Source organism: Streptopelia decaocto, assembly GCF_964273445.1.
Source record: "Streptopelia decaocto genome assembly, chromosome: 1".
NCBI lineage: Eukaryota > Metazoa > Chordata > Aves > Columbiformes > Columbidae > Streptopelia > Streptopelia decaocto.
Genome location: NC_138663.1, coordinates 82,761,824 through 82,780,991, shown reverse-complemented (window position 1 = coordinate 82,780,991; position 19,168 = coordinate 82,761,824). Strand labels below are relative to the sequence as shown.

Below are 19,168 nucleotides of genomic sequence, written 5' to 3'. Positions count from 1 at the left end.
TTTCAGTTGCAGTACCATTTTTTTTTTTTTATTTTTAAAGGATTGAAAATGGAAGCCATTAAAGAGAAACAGCAAATTTTAATTTCCATTCCAAACTTGATGACTCAGCAAGATACTGCTGCTAGATTTAGATTCTTGTTCTTTTTTTTTCCCCTCGGATTTCACCTAAGAATGCTAAATGAGAAAGGAGTACAAAAGTGACCACAGATTTCTCTAACAATAACACAGGCAGTTAGAGTTCTAACATCCCACAGAATATGTTTTAAACAACGCTAGGAGTAAGGGTAAATGCTCTTTCAGTAGTCTAAGACAACAGCTCTAGGCATATCAACAAATTCACTTAGAAGAGAATTCCTCCCATGATCCAACTACAACACAATCAACAGTTTTATTTTGGAGATCACCCAACTGTACCTCAGTGACAAAACAAGAGTCAGGAACTATCCCAGTGCAAGTCTGGTCACAGAAGGTTATCACACATATAAAGCCATAATTATGCTGAAATCAGCTCATTTGTCCCTCCCACAGATACCATATAAAAGGAAAAAAAAAAAAAAAAAAAAAGGAAAAAGAAATAATGGCTGTCTCTATAAAGATGGGTCATCAGTAACTTAAATTTTAAATTGTAAGAGATGGAAGAAGAACCTATTAGAAACTGAAGAGACAATTCAAACAAGGTTCAACTTTAAGACAACTCTTTCATTGTTCTAACAATTGCAGTTAACAAGTGCATTTCAAGTAGTATTTGGAAATTTTAGTGACAGGTGTTAACAGCATTGCTACTTTTTCTCTCTTGTCACATCATAGGAAGTGAAGGTGATTCCTTCTTCACTCACACTGACAGCAGTGGCATAAAATTGCAGTCGCAAAAGCTTTTATTTTGAAACTGTACTCCTAGGAGTGTATCTCAACATCTATAAAATATTTACCGATTCCTCTCATTTTGGACAGATTTCTTGATTATAATGTTCAGACTTGAAAGGGATGAAGCAAACAAGATATTAAGCCAATTCTCTTTTATCTAAGGATAAAAATTGTAGAATTACAAAACCGTGATTGTTAATTGCAAGGTCACCTGTGGCCAAACAAAAATACCCAGGGACTAACAGAGATACTGATAGGTTTTAAAAGGAAGTTTAAAATTCTTTGTCTTCCCTTGATTACAAGTATAGCTAAAATCATTAGCAAAGTATTTTGTGTTTTTCCTCAAAATTCTAATAAAGTGCATCTATACAAAACAGTCAAGCCCAGCAACCATCAAGATTCCTGACAACCACAACTGTACTAAAGTTTTTTAAATATAGAAAGGGCTTTTGGCTGGACAGCTATACATGAAATTACTTTTGAGTATTTTCCAGTCCATGGGCTCATAATCTTTTGAAAATTTAGCTTTTTGACAATAGGTCCTTTTTTTGAAGACACTGAGGAAGTGTCCCAGAGTTCCTGAGTTCACAAACAGGAAACTACTAACCCATGCATGTCTAGTGACCCAAGAAGCAAAGAAATTATGGGAGGGACTGCTGTAGTTGACACAGAGTTTTGCAGTCTCTGTAGACTCAGTTCAAGATTTTTGTACCTTGAAAATTGTATTCCTTACACATGACACCTGCAAATCAGAACCTGAAGCACATTTGGAAGGCAGCATGTGGGAAGCTTTTACTATTCCAGCGCAAAAAAGGTAAATAATTTAACTATTCTCTTCTCAGGAAAATAAGATCCTTCTTTAAAATACAGTCTTTTGTCTTCCTGCAATTTATTATAGTGCTGCTGAATATTCTAAGTTCAAAGTCAGACCCCTAAAAATAATAGGCCTTAAGATTCTATTTTAAAACTACATACTTTTATTTAGATTCATGTATTCTAGTTTTCTTGCTTTAGCCATTGAGACTAAGAAAGTTAAGGAAATGGACTTTGTTTCACAAACTGGGGGTGGGAGGGAAGCAGATATCACATGAACGGCCATTATTTTTAGGCTATTTCTGTGATTCACCCATGAAAGTATGCAAACATGTTTCTTAGTAGACAAAAATTGTACTAGTACAATTATTATCAGAAAAGATGCACCATTTCCTGTAGCTTCAACTCTGTCAAAATTAGATGTCTACTATCTATCCAAGGACATTCATGTGCCAGGTCACTGGTTTTTAAAAAACTGTTTCCAGAAGTGATACACAAATCCCAGCCTTTGAAGTCTGCATAAAGAATCATCTTCTAATGTTTCACAGCATATTTGGTTGACTCAAGCAACTACAGGACCCCTTCTAACTCTATGGCCTGTTTTCATGCTCAACTAAAACTACCAAGTATATGTCATAAATAAACACAATTTCTTCTCTACGCTGTGTTCACTATAATCCAGCTACTAGAAGTCTAGGTTTCTCTCTTTATTTGCTCCTCCTTTCTATATCCAGAGGCCCAAAGTGCATTTTTTCCTGTGCTTTTACAATCACACTGATTCTGTCAAAACCCATTTTCACTGCCTGCCTGCGTCCTCACATTCAATTTCAAATAATTTTGGTTTTGAGCTATTCAAGTGTCACAGGCATAAACTCTTTCCAAAATATCTGCTCCAAAGTTGACAGTTGTTTTTCCTCTTACATCAGTTAAGTTCCATTCAGTCATTTCCCTTTCCTTTGCAATGGCATACGGAGTATGTTACCATAGACCCCAAGAGCTTAATCAGGAACAGAGGAGCATAATAACATTGCAAGAACGCTTCACAGCAACACCTAGAAACAAGCAGAGTGATCCGAGACCACACAAACCCAGTTTAATCTATATGAGAGGACGCATACATAATACATAACGTCGAAGAGTTAAGTGCATATAGTACAACCGGGTTACACAGCCGTTACGCGCGGGCAGGAAGCGGGTGTTACGAGAGCACCACCGGCCCAACAGCGCAACGTTATCCGGCGGGTGTTCACGTCGCTGCTCGCCGCCCTGCACGCGTGCGGGCGCCAGCAGCCTTGGTGATGCCACACAGCCGCATGCGGCTCTGTCCGCCCAGGCCCTGCTGCGGCCGTTCAACGCACCATCTGGCGCTCTACAGCCGGGGGCGCCGCTTCTGATGCAAGGCAGAGCTGCACGCAGCCCCGGGTCAGGTCGCCTCCCCGAAACTGCACTCGCCCGCCGGCAGGGGCCTCGGCCAGGCACCCGCGGGTTCCTGCCGCCCACGACCCCTCTTACCTGTCGTGGATAGGGCCACTTCGGCCCCTCGCGCCCTCCATCCCCAGCCCCGCTGTTGCTATGGGTCCAGGGCGCCGCGCCCAGCTCCGGCCTCACCGCTACCCTTGGCAACAGAACTCGGTACTGAAGTGCGGCGCCATTGGTTGAAAGCGCAGCACACGGGCCGTCTATTGGCCACGGGGCCTCGGCAGGACGAGAGCCACTTGCGCCGGGTCTGAGCCCAGGCCCGCCCCCTTCTCGCGCGCGCCGTAGGGCGAGGCGGGTCCCTGCGCTAGTAGCGCCGGAAAGCTTATAGGGGAGAGTGAGGGCAAGGCCGCGGTGCTCTGTACGCTCTGCCTCGTCCAGAGTTGGAGTAACAACCCCTTCAAGAAGTCACGTCGCTTAGAAAGCTCTTTTCAGAGCCCTCTTCCCCAAGGGAGCCTGGCCCAACATACCCCCATCCCCAAGAAAATACCCTCTGCCCCTTTGTGGCATTCATCAGGAGAATTCAGCTAGCAGTAGCACAGGGCTTGGCTTAAATCATCTACCCTCTTCATCCTTGAAAGTAACATTGGGACACGTCTTTTCCCACCAAGTTAGATGTCAGCCTGCCTCCTTGAGAGCTCAGGGTTTGCCTTCACCAGTACATCAGCAGCACGCAGCTTCCCCCTTTCCTGCAGGTATTTCATTAGATGAGGCCGCTGTCTCCAAGTAACCTTTACTCCATACTCATGCTCGGGAGTATCTGTAACTAGGATTGCTGCTGACTCCCCTCTCCCACAGGGATCAATACCGAATGCCAGCTCTTTTTCTGCATGCCAAGCATGGCTACTTCGTTGTGGTAGAGTGCTGCTGCATCTCCAGTGTGTTATGGAAGGCACCTGTGGAGTGTCTACATCTGAGGGACTATGGACTTCTGGCTCCACAGGCTGAGGAGCAGGTAACAAAGGTATTTCACTACAGTTTTCCAGACTGTTCACCTGGATGTTGGCTTTTGCTGTTGTCCCTTTTTTGGGCTGGCTGTGAGAGTGCTGTGTGTTCTTCTTTGAGTGATTTGGATGATCCAAGGGCTGGACTGCATATTGGTCTGGATTCTTAAAACTTAAAGAAGGAAATATTCGGGCTGTAGCTCTTTGACAAGCTCCTCCTGCATGAAACAAACTGTGGTTGACATCCTGATTCTGGTGTCTGTGAGGACCACAATGCTTCTTCTGGCAAGTTTTCAACACCACTGACTTAGTTGTTTCAAATTGTGGACACACCTGAATGGAAAGACATAGTAATAATAATAATAATAAAAAAATATTCTCCAGACAAAAGGAATGCCAACCTGATTCTACTCTCTCACCTATCAAATCTTTTTTCACTATGTCATCTGGTCTACAGCTAAGAAAATCATTACTAACAGCTGCTAAGCAGGACATACCTCTGAACTTCATCGTTTTGCCACTCTTCTCTGAAAAGTGATTGCGGTGTAAGTGAGCTATTCTCTGGCAACTTAAAAAGCACTCAAGATCTGAGTTTTAAACAAAAGTCTAACTGGTGTCTACTCCTGTAACCCCTGTAGATTTAAAGTAGTTCAAACCTGGATCCTGGGTTGTTTTTTTTTTCTGCGTCTTAGCACAACTCTGAATAGATTCAATGAACTACGTTCTCAGTCTCCCTGAGGAAGTTGAACTGAGAGCAATCCAAAGTTATTTAAAGGATTCCCACTTAGCTCCATCACCTTAAATTATGTTAATAAGGCTCTAAGAATATTCCCTCAAAATGTATTTACTTCAAAATACAGGTAACCTCTCTGTTCTGGAGTAACAAATCAGCCAAAAGCCACTTCTAAAATCAGTTTTCTATAGAAGATGGTCAAAGCTCAACAATCTATATTTCTTTGAAAGAACCTGGACTCTTGCTCAAAACCTGGAAATCCTTATTATGGTATTCTCTGTCTTCCTGAGTATAAACAAAGAGTCAGGTTCCACTTCTTGCAATTTGTTTTTCCTTAGAGCACACCAAACTGGGTTCTAGCTATGATGATTACAGATCACTTTCAGCATTCCTAAGTTACTACATTAGTCCCTCAAAAAAACTAAGTGAAATTTAATTAAGGATAGTGACTGTATGCTGTACAACTGAACTGTTTGAATGCAAAGCCTTTGTGCAGGAAGAAATTATTCCCTGACAATTGTATCCTGGCACATACTTAAAAGAACACAGGTGAACCACTGACTTTGAGGATATGATTTCCTGGCTTCAGAGGACATGTAGGGTAGTTCTTTACCAATGCAGGAATCTAGCAGTCAAGAAGGTACGAAAAACTTAGATAACATCAAGAAGAAAGGAGCAGAAAATCAGTTGCCACTGAAACAAGTCAACAGAAACTCTGCAGAGGATGATTCAAGAAGTTACAAACCTACCAGGATCTTCAAATGCAAAAAATATATAACAGTTTCAGTGCTGATAGCTTCAAACAAACTTTAGAATCATTGTATATTTGAAATCAAAGAGCCACGTACCAGTGTGAGCATTTCCACCTCTTCCAAACAAAAAGAATGCTTATTAGCCGTAGTTATTTTACTTAATATTTCAGAAGCCATAAACCTAACTGCCTCAAGCATATAAAAAATTGAACATATGATACTTCAAGGTTAAGGCATGACAAAAATAACTCCAGGTCACCATGAACAAAGGAATGTTTCATGCAGGTTTGAAACCACACATCCCAAGCCTGCTTTGGAGAAGAGCAGACAATCAAGCAGCAATAACACTTGAAGAGAGTTCCCCTAGGTGATAACTGTTGTAAACAAAATGTCTTTGCAGCACCTGTATGCTTAAAAAACAAACAAACAATCTTTCCATTACATGATATAAGGAGTACCTTAGGACATTGCAAACAGTCCTTGGAATACTTTTTCAGACCAGAAAAGGAGCCCATTAGAAGAATGCTACAGAGAGAAACTATTCAAGACACACAGAATGGAAAAGACGGCAGGTTAGATCAAATAATCCTGAAGTGAAAGACAATGTTCTCTAAATTCAGCAGTGTCAAATTTAGACAAAACATTTAGTACCTCAACATGTAACATCAGGCGAAACTGAAAAACTATCACTGTGGGATGTTCGATACCAACCCAGGCAGCAGAGGTATTCCGGCCTACAGATTTTGTAGGAACGTGTCTTGGATTCTCAGCCGAACGTAGTGGAGTTTCATAGCAATGGACGGGTCCCTCTTGCGGCCTCTCAAGGAATACCAGCTCTGCCGTCCTGGATTTGTGGGTACATTTCTTCTTCGGAGGCATCAAAAAAATATGGTAAAAACACTGAGAAACCTCATGGTGCTTGCTAAAGCCAATTGGAAAAAGAGGAAAGCACCCAAGGAGATGCTAAAGAGCTCTCAAATCTGTAGAAGGCAAATAAATGGACTTGAAGACAAACTTGTTGGGAAACTTCAGAACTAGTTTTTAACAAAAGTAAAACTTTTATGAGTGGTACATTGTCCACATCTCTATACAGACTTTGTCCTACCAGTTTGACCTTCCGTCAAATTTCAGGTAGATTTAGAAATGCACAGCAGAATAGATAAATGCTCCAAAGCTTCACTAAAGCCAATAGACAAATACATTGGGGGACACGTAAACACAAAGCAAGCAAGTGATCCAGCAGCAAAAGGAGTTCTGAATTTGCCTTTGAGAAAGACTCGATGTTACTGGAAAAATTTTATTTCTTATGAAAACACATATTTTAAATACAAAAAACAGGCAAACACACAGAGGTATTTTCCTTCATAAAAATATTTTAGAAGTAATTTAGAAGAAATCCATCTATGATAAGGCCTGACTAAAATACCAAAATATAGAACCAACTATATTTAGAATAGGCTTGGCCATTGAAATTTTAAGGAAATTCAAGCCACTAGGAGAGAAGAGAAAAAGAATTGGAATGGGAGTAGCTGATCTACTGAACCAGCTATGTCATCATCTATCAAAAAAAACATAAGTAATTTCTTCATATTAGCTCAATATCTAGTCTAGTCACAGGAAAAGAGTGGTTTAAGAACTTGAAATCATAAAAACTTGTTTTCTTTTTTCAATTTAACCCATAAAACTGTTAGTACTTGCAAGATATATTGTAGGGCCAAGATAACCAGAAGTCTTTCCATTTCTAGTTGCTAACTACCCATACTTTTTAATTTCAGGATTTTTTAAGTTTTTAAATACAGAACATACTTGATATTTCCCTCCTGTATTCTACATATCTTGCAAGATTTGTTTTTTTCACCTAGTGAATAAGCTTTAATTTAAATTACATTGAATTTAATTTTCCACTCAGAAACAGATTAGCACAAATGAGAAATTTAAAAGAGAACATTTTCTGAGAAATGCATTATCTTACCAAATACATAAGACTGCAGCAGCCTGACTGCTCACCAAACACACGGCCTCCTCAAGGAGTCCTGCGAACCCCCTGGCCAGATACAGCCGCAACACCCGTTAAACGGTGAAGCTCCATCAGCTTTTCACGAGGGGACTACCCGAGGTCAGCGACTGGTGCTCAGGCACACGGCAAGGCTCCCAGCACGAGTCAGCTAGACTGTAGGAAGCTCCCAGGGCTGCCTCTGCCGAGGTGGGGATGGCTCTCCTAGGACAGGGCCCGCACCCCAAGCACTAGATGAGCAAAGGCTCCGAAGAAGAGCGATGCGACCGCACAGCTAAAACCGTCCAGACCCACCAACCCCCAAACAGCCCCAGCTCTTCCCACGTCACCGCCACATCCGTATCCACCGCCGCCGCAACCGATTGGCCTGGTCTCGCCCCACTTCCGCCCATCTCATTAGCCCAGGCCGTCACGTGGTGCCAACGAGTCGCCAGGCGCCAAATTCAAACCGGGAAACGATCTCTTCTGCGAACAGCAGCCGAGTCCGGAAGTGCTGGAGTTGCCGCTTCCCTCCTTACCTGCTGTCCGGCTGGGGAGTTGGTGAGTCGTGACCTGCGGCCAGCACCCTCCATCCACCACCACTTCTCGCTCCCCGGTGTCTCCCCGCAGTAGCTTGAGGCAGAGGCTGGCGGCAGAGGCCGGCAACCTCTCTCGAGCCAGGCTAAGAGTGGAGGGCGGCTGGAAGAGGGAAACGTCTAGGCTCAAACTGGGGCGGGGATGTCCTGAGGCACTCACCGGCAGGCACGGCAGGGTTGGGGTTGGAGTGGGTGAAGAAGGAACCTTTTAGCACTCCCTCTTACCACCCGCGGGGCCGTGAGGACACAGGTTTGCTCCTGGGCCTGTACTGGTGGTAGCAGCTCGAGGCCTTTTGAAGTGGCTCACTCCCGCAGGGATGCAACCTTTTTGAGTCTGATGAAGGGTGATTCTTCTGTCGTTGTTTTTCAGTGATCTCTCTCTAAGAGTGTGGAGTAGATTGCAAAGGGCCACGTGTGTGCCTGTTTGTAATGCTGAACATTTCTGTTGGTGGTCTCTGGCTGCTGGGTAGCACCTAATTTTAGAGCTGTCTGCTCTCTGCACATAGTTTTTATCTGCTGGACTTTTTGTAGTTTGTATCTATGCAGGTGATTCCTACTGAGACTTTGTTTGTTGTTTGGTTTTTTTGTGGGTTTTTGTTGTTGTAGTTGTTGTTTTTTGTTTGTTTTGTTTTGTGTGTGTGTGTGTGGTTTTTTTGTTTGTTCCTATCTTCGTACCAGTTGCTGAGAATGTGTGTTCTGTGGGAGACTCTTAGCAGTTTGCTGCACCTTTCCTAGCTGTTCTTGCCCTCTGCACTGTTATGTTGAATCTTGTGTTTTGCAGGATTTGTTCTTGTCCCTTTCAATGGAGAGTGACTGTATAGACCAATAATGAGGACCAGCCCTCGCAGGCCCTTAATTCTCAAAAGACGGAAACTGACCCTCCCACAGAAAGACATATCCAGTACTTCAGCAAAAGATGAGAGCAGTGGTCAGGATGAAAAGACTCCTATGCAGGAGCACAGCCAGGAGGACCGACACAACAGCCAACCCAGAGACAAAAGGAACTGCACCCTGCAGAAATTCCCAGCAGCAATAAAGATAATTGACCATCCTACCATGCCCAACACACAAGTGGTGGCCATCCCTACGAATGCTGATATCCAGAGCATCATAGAGGCACTGACAGCAAAAGGAAAAGAATGCGGCAACAATGGGCCAAACAAGTTCATTCTCATTAGCAGTGAGGGCACGTCTTGTTCAGCAGGTCCAACATCATCACAGCATCTCCCATCAGAGAAGAAATCCAGTGCAGCAACCAAGGCTGCAGGTGGTCAAGAAAGAGACAACAATGTTAGACAGACACCTGGTCTTGCAGGAGAGATAATGCACTGCCATTCAGGACTTGATTTGGTGCTTGGACAGGAACAGGAGAGCAACAGTATGTAATCTTTACCTTTTTTTTTTTGTCAGATAGACAAAGGGATGTGAAGTGGGCCAATGAGAGTAGTACTTTTTGGTGGAAGAGATGGCATATAAAGGTGTATAGCAAAGCAAAATTTTAGTGCTAGGGGAAGAAAGGGCTGGCTTTAGGAAGTCAAGTCTAGAAGAACAAAATACTAAGTTTTATTTAGCAAAAGGGTTATGGCTGAATTCAAGACTAACATAGAATACCCTAGTCAGTGACAAAACATGTAGGCCTAGAGTTTGAAAAAGAGATGATTCCCATTCTTCAATAACTAAGTGGCAAGTCTGTTTCCTTCTTGGCTGTCTCATGAAGCTGTGGAAAAGGTGTTAGGATTAGGATGGATTTTACTTTGAAACATTGCTCAGATCAAATTTGTATTTGCAACTTAAAATAGCGATGTAGCTCTTGGGTTGTAGTAAGTCTTATCTCAGAGTATAGTACTGTCTGCCAGGAACACATAGACAGCTGCAATAGCTGCATTTCTACAACCAGCCTAATGAAAAATGACAAAACCATATTAGTTTTCATTGCTGCAGTTCAGAAATGTGCAGTCACATGAGCTTCTGACTTGGGTACTGTGCTAGGTCTTTCAGCTGGAGGTTGTCACCACCTTCCTTGGCCTCTGCATACTAGATTCAAAAATATTTGAATTATTGAAGTACTGAATCAACATTGTCCTGTTTCAATTGAGAGCAGTAGTCTGGTTCGAATGCTTGTTTTTAAGACTGCAGCTTTTTTCAGAAATTGGGCAGATTCAAGGTTGAATTCCTTCCACAAAAAGCATTAGCATTGCAATACCATCTTGTCCCTATCTTGAGACAGAGATACCTCCTTTGGAAGTATGCCTTCGTTTTGGGGGAGAGGGTTACTTGTGAGTAAGCAGAGCTATGGGCTTGTTGTCCCAACAGGCAGTGGCAAGACAATGAGCTCTGTGTTGGACGATAGTCTCACTAACATCCAGTGGCTGGGGAAGATGAGATCTGGTGGGCTAAGTCCCTGTTCTGTGAAGGGAGACACAGAGAAAGAGAACCAGATACCTCTGCGGGAAAAAATCAAGGTAAGTAGGAGAAGACAATGGAGTATGTGCTGAAACTTTTCATAAGGAGATAATCCATGTGGATCAGAAGACTTGCAAGAACTAGTCATCATCTTTAAGTAACCCAAGTTTGGCCTTTACTGATTTGAACAGCAGAACCTGAAGGATCCAGGGCTGTTCTGTGGTCCTTGTCAACTTTGTGAGCACTCATGTTTCATTCCTTCTGTCTCTCAGACTGCAGAAGATCCTACTGCTGCTGCAATTCCTACTGCCACTGCCACCTCCTCCCCCTCATGGCAGGGTTCAGTGTCAGAACGACCTCCTTACTCCTACATGGCCATGATCCAGTTTGCCATCAACAGCACTGAGAAGAAGCGTATGACTCTGAAGGACATCTATACCTGGATTGAGGATCATTTCCCATATTTTAAACATGTGGCTAAGCCAGGTTGGAAGGTAACAAGCAGGCAATCTAGTTGCTGTGGGCCACAGGGTGACATTATCAGAAGCCTTCTGGATGAAAATGAAAAGTTGTTCCCTGGCCTGCAGAGCAATATGGAAATTAATTTAAACACCCCACCTCAGATACCCTCCCATTTCATATGTTCCCTGTTCCACTTCTTCTATCCCTTTTCTCATTCCACTTAGGCAAGATGGTGGGATGTTTAATCACTGGAGCAAGAACAGGGATCTCAAGAGTAAATAGAGTAAGAGTTGGCTGGGTAGGCAGTGAATATGAAGGTCCATGTTGTCAACATTTTGGAATGTAATCCCTCTGCCAGGCAGTCATGTCTCAGGTAGGCCCTGCTGTGCTGATAAGAAAACTACTCCTTTTCAACCTCCTTCTCATTCCTTTTTCTCCAGAACTCCATTCGGCACAACCTGTCCCTTCATGATATGTTTGTCCGTGAGACATCTGCTAGTGGTAAAATCTCGTTCTGGACTATTCACCCTGATGCAAACCGTTGCCTGACGTTGGACCAGGTATTTAAGGTGAGTGTCTTATGCAAAGAAAACAGGACAGGCTAGCCGGTTCTGAAGTGCCACACTAGCCATATGCACCTTATTTTAACAGGAAAGTTACATTGCTTTGACATCAGCCTTTTTGTGCTGGATTCAGTCATTTCTCTTGACAAACAGACAAGGTCTGTATTTGAAAGAAAGGAGCTGTGGCTGTGCATATGAACTGGAGCTTCTGTGGTATGTTTATCCTTCAGGTGGTGTGCCAAATGAAATAGTGAGCTTGTTGAACCTCTTTCCATGGGTCTGATTCAAATTCATAGTGAGAAGCTTTCCACTGAAGTCGACCAGGAGTTCCTATGCTGTTTGATTAGACAGTCATAGGATGGAATTTCTCTATCCCAACTCTGTACTTTTGGAAGTACCAATTTGAGGGAGAAACAGAGCTTGTGAGTCTGGTATAGGTGTGTTTAGACTCCTCTGTGTCTTCTGCAGTGTTTGCTCAGATTATACAAGGTTAAAATGTCCCATTTGTTCCCTTTTGGTTGATAACTTCATCTTATTTTTCTCCCTCTCAATGCCTTGCTGCCACCAGCCACTGGACTTGGGGTCATCAACATCGCCTGAGCACTCTGAATCAGTAAGACTTACCGTCTGGCTCGGGGCTTGGGCTTCCATTCTTCTCTTGCCAGTCACTGAAGGAAAGGACAAGAGGCTTGGGGAGGGGGACTCGGTCACTGCTGCACCTGGTCATATAACTCCATGCACACCCTTTTAGGGGAAAGGAGTTAAGCCAAAGATTAATTGCCTTCAGATAATATGCTCTCTCTACAGCTGGTAGAGCAGTACAGCTTTTCTAGAAGCCTACTGCTGGGATGCAATGGGCACCAACAGGCTTCAGAGAACAAGTCCAGACAGATTTCTTGTAAAATCTTCATCTTCATGGCAGCAGTCCCAATCTGTTCTAGGGCTCAGATCCAGAGATAATAGGATCTCTCTGTGCTTCTTTTTCATTTTGGAATTCAGCTGCATTGTGACTCTCAGAAGGATGAACTTGTTTGCTGTCTCTTTTGCATTTGCCAGTGTTAACAATGACAGATTTTCAAGCAGCCAGTCACTTTTCTATCACAGCTACAGCCCTGGCCTTCTTCCCATCTGCTTAGACTTCTGATTCCTCTGTTGCCTGTGCTATTCCACTTGAGCATTTATCTGGTCTATACTTTGTATAGAGATCCAATATACAATAAATTTATCCTATTCACTTTCCTCAGACACCAAAATCAGGTCACTTCTGCAGTAGAGCCTGCAACTGGAGCAGCTCTGTCATGCCATCTTTTTCTACACAGCTTTTGGTTGGCAGCTGGCCTTGAGATGGCGTGGCTGCAAAACATCAAGTGGTACAGAGATAAAGCTGGCATGAGTGCTTGGTCCTAACAGCTGCTCTCTCTGTATTAGTGCAACACAGGTTTCTGGATTCACAGTTCTAAATGAGGCAACAGAATAAAGATGGATTTTTCTCTTTAAATCTCTTTCTTTTCTCCCTCTCCGCTTTCTTATTTCACAATGACTGCAGAAGCAAAAGCGACATCTTCCTGATCCTCAGAAGACCACGGGAAGCAACAGCAGCAAAGCTGAACCCCAGAATGCACGTGAGTGTCTACATCAGCCTAGGCCAAAGAGAATCAGTCCCATAAATCTGAAGCACTCTCCCAGATACCGTAAGGCAGGGGAGTCACATTCATTTTCACTGGGGACCACATCAGCCTTGTGGTTGCCTTCAAAGGGCTGAATGTAGGAGTAGTTACCTTTATACAGTTCTAAAATTACATTTGGCCCTTTGAAGGCAACCACAAGGCTGATGTGGCCCCCAGTGAAAACAAGTTTGACACCTCTGCCCTAAGGAATAGAAGTCGCAACTGTTATCCAGGTTTAGCAGCTTTTAGGCTTCCTACTGTCAGGTTTGGAGCTGAAGGCAGCATTGCTGTCTCAGAGAGGATGTGCTGGGAAGATGGTGGAGATTGGGTACTCATATGGAGTGAGAGCAGAGCTTGCCCCAACTTGAGAGCTAGGATCTGTATGAAGGACTATTTTCTTGTTCATGAGGCCTTCTGGCTTGGGATTTGTGTCCTCAAAATTAGCAGAGAAGTCAGGTGGGTCTGTCTCTGATTGGATGTTTACTTTGGGGTATTTGAAGGACTTCCTGTTAAATGCCTGGGTTTTGGGAGGTTGTAGTCGAAGGGCAAGAGGCTAGAAAGTTCATTCTTTTCCATTCCAGGACGAAAGATGAAGCCTTTGCTTCCTCGCATCAACTCCTACCTGGTTCCAATCCAGTTTCCTTTGAGTCAGCCTCTTGTCTTGCAGCCTTCTATGAAGGTTCCTCTACCCATGGCACAGGGAGCATTCCTCAACAGCTCAGAGACTTTCCGGAGCAATAAGCGTGTGCGCATTGCTCCAAAGGTTGGTTTCTTGTTTTCTGGGGGTTTGTTTTTTCCTTTGGTTCTTTTGTTTGGTTTTGTGTTTTGCTTTTTCTTTTTTTTTCTTTTTTCTTCTTTTTTGGGGGGCAGGAGTGTTTGTGTTGTTTTTCTATTCCTCTTGCCTTTTGTGGACCCTGTTGTTCATGTGGTTCCTTTGTCCATCTTTACTAGGTGCTCTGAAACTAAGCTCATATTGAGCAACTAGCTAGTGACAATGCTTTCTGTTCTTTTCTGTCTCTAGGGTGATTATTACCTGCTAGTTGACTTGCTATAAGGATGTTACTATAATTCAGTAGAGGAGAGAGCTCTATGGATTGGTCAAGAAATTTTTTTCTCTACTGCTTGGATGTGAAAAAATGAGAATGGGAGAAATGGCTTTGTTCTGTCCCTAGAGCATACAAATTTTTGGTAGCTCTGAAGAGACATGTATCATAGAGAACTTTTTCTGAAAGTGCATTTATTTGCATGCAGTCTTTCCCAGAGGTTTTCAGTACTTGCTGTTTGCTAATTCTCTGGATTTCCCAGTTATTCTGGGCTCAAGCAAAACAGCTATTAAACAGGTCTTTCTCTTGGAATCTCACTGACTGATCTTGGATGCTTAGGCATTGTAAAGCTTTAACTTCCATCCAGTCTAACTATAATCCTATTTTCCTTTGTGTGCCTGCTGCTTTATATTCTATCCTGCTATGATTTCTCTTTCCCCTGTGCTCTTTTTCTTTTGATAACATCAGGTTTTTTTCTTTTCTTTTTTTCCCTGTTTCCTGGGAAAGCTGTCCTTATTTCATTATTTCACATGTAGGTAGCATAAGGAGGAATCAAAGGGCTTACAATCTTTCAGAAGTATTCAGGTCTCCTTCTCTGTGTACTCCTGGGAGTTCCTCATAGCAGAAGTGCTTTGAAGTGCTTGACTTCCAGTCAACTGAGCTAAAATCCTTTCCCTGTGATCTGTGGGCTTGTTTGTATCAACTTCACACAGAGATCAATCTCTAGCTGTTATAGTTACTACTTTCTGAAGATCCTCCTCTTAACTGTTCTGCTGTCCTTAAGTGACAGTCTTTCTTTTCTTCCTTCCACTATCATTTGCATTTTAGGTGGGTCAGATCATTGCTTACTGACTGCATATCACTTGTGTTTGTTTCTAGATGTCACTCTCTGCAGAAGAGCCATCCTCTTTACCCATGGCTGCTATCAAGGAGGAGAGTCAATGTGATGAACATTCATTTTCCCCAACACATTCCCTAAAGGAGACAAGCTGCCAGCCTGGTGGGGAATCAGCTGCTTTCCCTGAGAACATCTGTATAAAGGAGGAAGAAAGCTCTCAACTGGATGACTGCCTGTCCCCATTTGCCTCAACCCTAACAGTAAAGGAAGAGCCAGGCTTGTTCCTCCCAGTCTCATCCACAAAGGAGAAGAAACAATTCACCATACTGAAGTCACCATCTAATGGTGACACGTTAGTTATAAAGAGGCGTGAGAGGCTGGAAGTGGGAAGATCCAGAAGGAAACAGCGCCTAGCACTGCCTTGCTCAGAAGAGCCTGTCCTTGTTTTGCCAGAAAGCAATGGCTTTGACCCCTACCAGTTAGGGACAGAGTCCCCTTTCCTTCAGGAATGCCAGCCTCTTGAGAATGTGTCACAGCTTAGTTGCTCACAGGGGGAAGAGAGACCCTTTAAAACACCAGTCAAGGAGATTTTCAGCAAATTGCCAGTTTCTTCCACTCCCAGCAAAGTCTCAGCAACTACTACCTCCCCACTAGGAGGCCTTGATCCCTGGAAGTCTGCATTCTTATCCAAGGGAAGTCATGAGCTGGACTTCAGTCCAGTAAGAACCCTTCAGTTGCCATTCACACCCCTCCAGGAGAACCAAGACTTGCTGGACTTCAACAGCACACCGATTAAAAATACAGAATCCAGTGACATAGTGCATGCCCCCCTCATGAGCTCTCCAGCTTTCACTCATGAGTCTACTAAGCAGTCAGCTGTTGAACTGCCAGCCAGTGGCTTTACTGAAAACCGGTCACTCATGGAGGGCCTGATCCTAGACACCATGAATGACAGTCTGAGCAAAATCCTTCTAGATATCAGTTTTCCTGGTCTTGAGGATGAAAACTTAGGAACAGACATTAGTTGGTCTCAGCTCATACCTGAACTGAAGTAAACTGGCCTGAGGACTGAATTTGGCTTGTTCTGGTATTACAGAAAGCACTCTTCTGAGATCTGTTCATGTAGCCTAAGGGGACTGCTTTTAACTAATTCCCACATTCATGGGAACACAGGGCATTATTGACTCCTGCTAAGCTGGGAGACAGGCCCATTAGCTGCTATGAGCTGTATTTATAAGCTGCAATAGACTATTTTATGTGAAATGGGATAGAACCTCTTTAACCTTGTGGTAGAGGTGAGAGTGCCTGGAGAGAGGTTATCAACAGAATGTCTAGGCAGGCCCTGAATGGTATTTGCTGTTCAACGTATCAGAGGAAATGGATGCACTCCTCAGTTATGTACAATAGGAAAGAGCGTAGGAACCTCCTAACTCTGTCCTTACTTCCCTTTACTTCGTTCTCCTATTACTTAGTATCTTCTGTATAGTTTTAATGGCTGTAAATACTGTACATTCCTTAAACTAGCCCTTAATTATAATAAGATTTTTATTCTTGTAGGGTTATGGGAATATTTGGGCTGGTAAGGGGTTTGACTTAGAGTGTTTTCCATATGTTCCACATCTCCTGTAATCTTCTAGCCTAGATGAGAGCCCAAAAAACTTTTTTCTTTGACTTTTGAAACACACTGATCTAGACTGTTCTGAAGGTTACTGGGGCAAAGATCTGAAAAATCACCTATATGTGACTCAAGCTGAAACAGATTATCTAGATTGCAGCATAAAATTTTGGCTTGGTTTCCTCTTCCCAGGCTGCGATCGAGAAGAGCTTGCATCAAGCTCTATAACTCTTCTGGCTCCAGAGTCCTATTATCATGTACCTAGAGGACTAGGTAAAGTCACTGTTGCAGTAAGATGAACTTCTGTTGAATGGCTAAAGCTGCTACAATCATCAGTTGAAAAGGTAAAAAAAGAACCTATAAATGCTGATATTTCCACTGAAAAGTGACCTCTGGAAACACAAAGTATAGCTTCTCTTGGTGCAATAGGACAACTCATCCAGGTTCTCTAGAAGTCATGTCAAAAGAGGAGATTGCCATGGAACAGACCTGATCTTTCTGCTTACAGGCAAATGATGGTTCATGCATCTACATAATAAATACATCTAATAAAGCTTCTGTGGGAACACAGCTGTGTATTGTCTTTACTGCTTTCACTCTTAGCACTGTGCTCAGACTAGGCCTTAGCATGAATTTTTGATTTTTGCTTGTCTAACGTGTTTTCTGTGATCACATAAGTGATCATTAAGACACTTCCAGTATTCCTCTGGCCATAACACGTTGGATTTGGTTGCTCAACCCCCTTGCTTCATATAGCATACTTTTTCCTGCTGTTCACAGGCCAATCCTGACTTTACAAGTTGGGAACATACTAACTTAGTCTAAAACATCAGAATACTGCCAGCAAGCTAGTTTCTGTACTTTAGAAATACAAAACAAGTCTCACTCAAGTATGTATTTCTGTTTTCACCTATAAACACAAAACTGGATTCAGATGTGTGTGGTTTTCAAAACTGCAGTTCTCTCCTGTGCTTGGGGTTATTTGCCCTTAGAAGTTGTTTCAAGCACTTTGTATTGATGATTATTGTTTCAGTTTTTCTGAGAAGGAATATTGGGACCCCCTGATCTGCATTTCTGTCTGCTTAGCACAAATGACTGGTCAGCTTGAGACCAAAAATGAAAAATGTTTTATGAGGCTGCCATATGAATTTTGGGCCAGAAGTTTTTTGTCAGTGATGAGAAGTTGAAGTTCCATCACTTCTGACTCAGTCTCAGGGTTTTGTTGCCTCTAGACAGGAAATAAGAAAGGACTTCAGAAAGCTTTAGGACTGAGAACTGTATTGATTTGCCAAGACTGCCATTAGGGCAGGAGGTCTTGATTCATCCTTCTCTGCAAATGTCCTCTAGTAAGGAGTTCATGTCCTCCAGCTAGATTGAGATTGTTGTTTTCTAATCAGGAAATTGCAACAGATTGCTGTGAAAACTAGTCAAAGCTACACAGCACATCTGTCTTCAGGGAGGAGAGCTGAGAGTGAACTATAAACCTAAATTTAGGTTCAGGGTGAAGAAGAAATGCAGACAGAAGGCAAGATGGTGCTCATAAGGCAGCAGAAGAGACACACTTGGTGGTTTATGGCATACTTTCTGCTAGTACATAGCAGCTAGTTACACAGCTGACAACACTACTTGGGTTTCTCAAGATATCCTATCTCCCTTTCACTTCACTTGTTCCTGAGAAGACACATACACAAAATTGTCATTCAGGATCCAACTAGCCAAAGATCACGTCTCCATCAAATTATGAAATACTGTTGTCCTTGGGATGGTGTGAATTTCAGGCAGCTGATCCCTTGCTGTCCCTGTTAGCTGAGGTGTTTTGATGGCCACCTCACATCATATTTCAAACATAGTAGTTCAAACACAGTAGTGCCTAGTGACACTAGTGACTAGTTTCTCCTCCTGCTAAGTGTCCCCAGTGGGAGCTCGGGCAGTTGTATCAAAAATGATGAGAACAAGAAAACTGTTAAGCAGTCGTATCTACCTGCAGCACTTTTCCCAGTGTTTTGCACAATCTAATTCAAAGCCCTGCTTGCTGACAATTTCACCACAAGCCTCAGAAAGACTACTTTGTTTCCCTCTGTCTGTCAGTGTTTGTCTGATATTCTGCCTGGATCCTTTCCTTAATTTCATCCTTTTACATTCCCTGCTATGAAGTTCTACAAAAAGCTATAGACACCACACTTGTGTCTGAGTGACTGCAGCCAGCTTGTTGAAAACTCTAATTCTTGGCTTCTCATTCTGTTCTTTCCCTGCTGGTATTTACATGTCACTGTTTATGGGAATGAGTTCCTGCAGCACATAAACTACTATGAAGAGAAGTTGTTGGAGTGCGGAAGTCATGCATATTTACAACTTTAGCAGTAAGAATTGTCACATCTCTGTGGACACTTGCTTTTAATACCCATT

General features: G+C 43.0%; 3 protein-coding genes across 8 annotated transcripts in view; 1 reads left to right on the top strand and 2 right to left on the bottom strand.

Moving 5' to 3' along the window:
• The window catches only part of TULP3 (TUB like protein 3), a 33,155-nt gene extending 28,886 nt beyond the window's left edge, over window positions 1–4,269 (bottom strand). The window contains exon 1 of one of the 5 annotated variants that reach the window (XM_082073513.1): window positions 4,149–4,269. Coding sequence is in view for 1 of the 5 variants with exons in the window: in XM_082073512.1 (XP_081929638.1) it covers window positions 3,190–3,230 (41 nt within the window). In the remaining 4 variants the exon portion in view is untranslated. Of the gene's footprint in view, window positions 1–3,189; window positions 3,303–4,148 lie in introns of those variants that run through there. The other 4 variants (XM_082073510.1, XM_082073508.1, XM_082073512.1 and 1 more) reach the window with 4 other exon arrangements.
• FOXM1 (forkhead box M1) lies at window positions 916–17,330 on the top strand. Of its 2 annotated transcripts, XM_082073492.1 has the most exons (10): window positions 916–1,678; window positions 3,952–4,108; window positions 8,953–9,549; window positions 10,485–10,633; window positions 10,847–11,068; window positions 11,477–11,605; window positions 12,168–12,212; window positions 13,146–13,221; window positions 13,848–14,029; window positions 15,189–17,330. In XM_082073492.1, exons 3-10 carry the CDS (start codon window positions 9,000–9,002, stop codon window positions 16,200–16,202), a joined length of 2,367 nt encoding a protein of 788 aa, XP_081929618.1. In that variant the 5' UTR covers window positions 916–1,678; window positions 3,952–4,108; window positions 8,953–8,999; the 3' UTR covers window positions 16,203–17,330. The 2 variants fall into 2 exon arrangements, with proteins under 2 accessions (XP_081929618.1, XP_081929617.1); XM_082073491.1 differs by lacking the exons at window positions 916–1,678; window positions 3,952–4,108 and adding an exon at window positions 8,007–8,136.
• On the bottom strand, window positions 2,749–7,931 carry RHNO1 (RAD9-HUS1-RAD1 interacting nuclear orphan 1). Its single transcript, XM_082073571.1, has 3 exons — window positions 7,555–7,931; window positions 6,294–6,562; window positions 2,749–4,430 (listed from the first exon to the last, which is right to left on the bottom strand). Exons 2-3 carry the CDS (start codon window positions 6,459–6,461, stop codon window positions 3,765–3,767), a joined length of 834 nt encoding a protein of 277 aa, XP_081929697.1. The 5' UTR covers window positions 6,462–6,562; window positions 7,555–7,931; the 3' UTR covers window positions 2,749–3,764.
• Window positions 17,331–19,168: the final 1,838 nt, after the last annotated feature.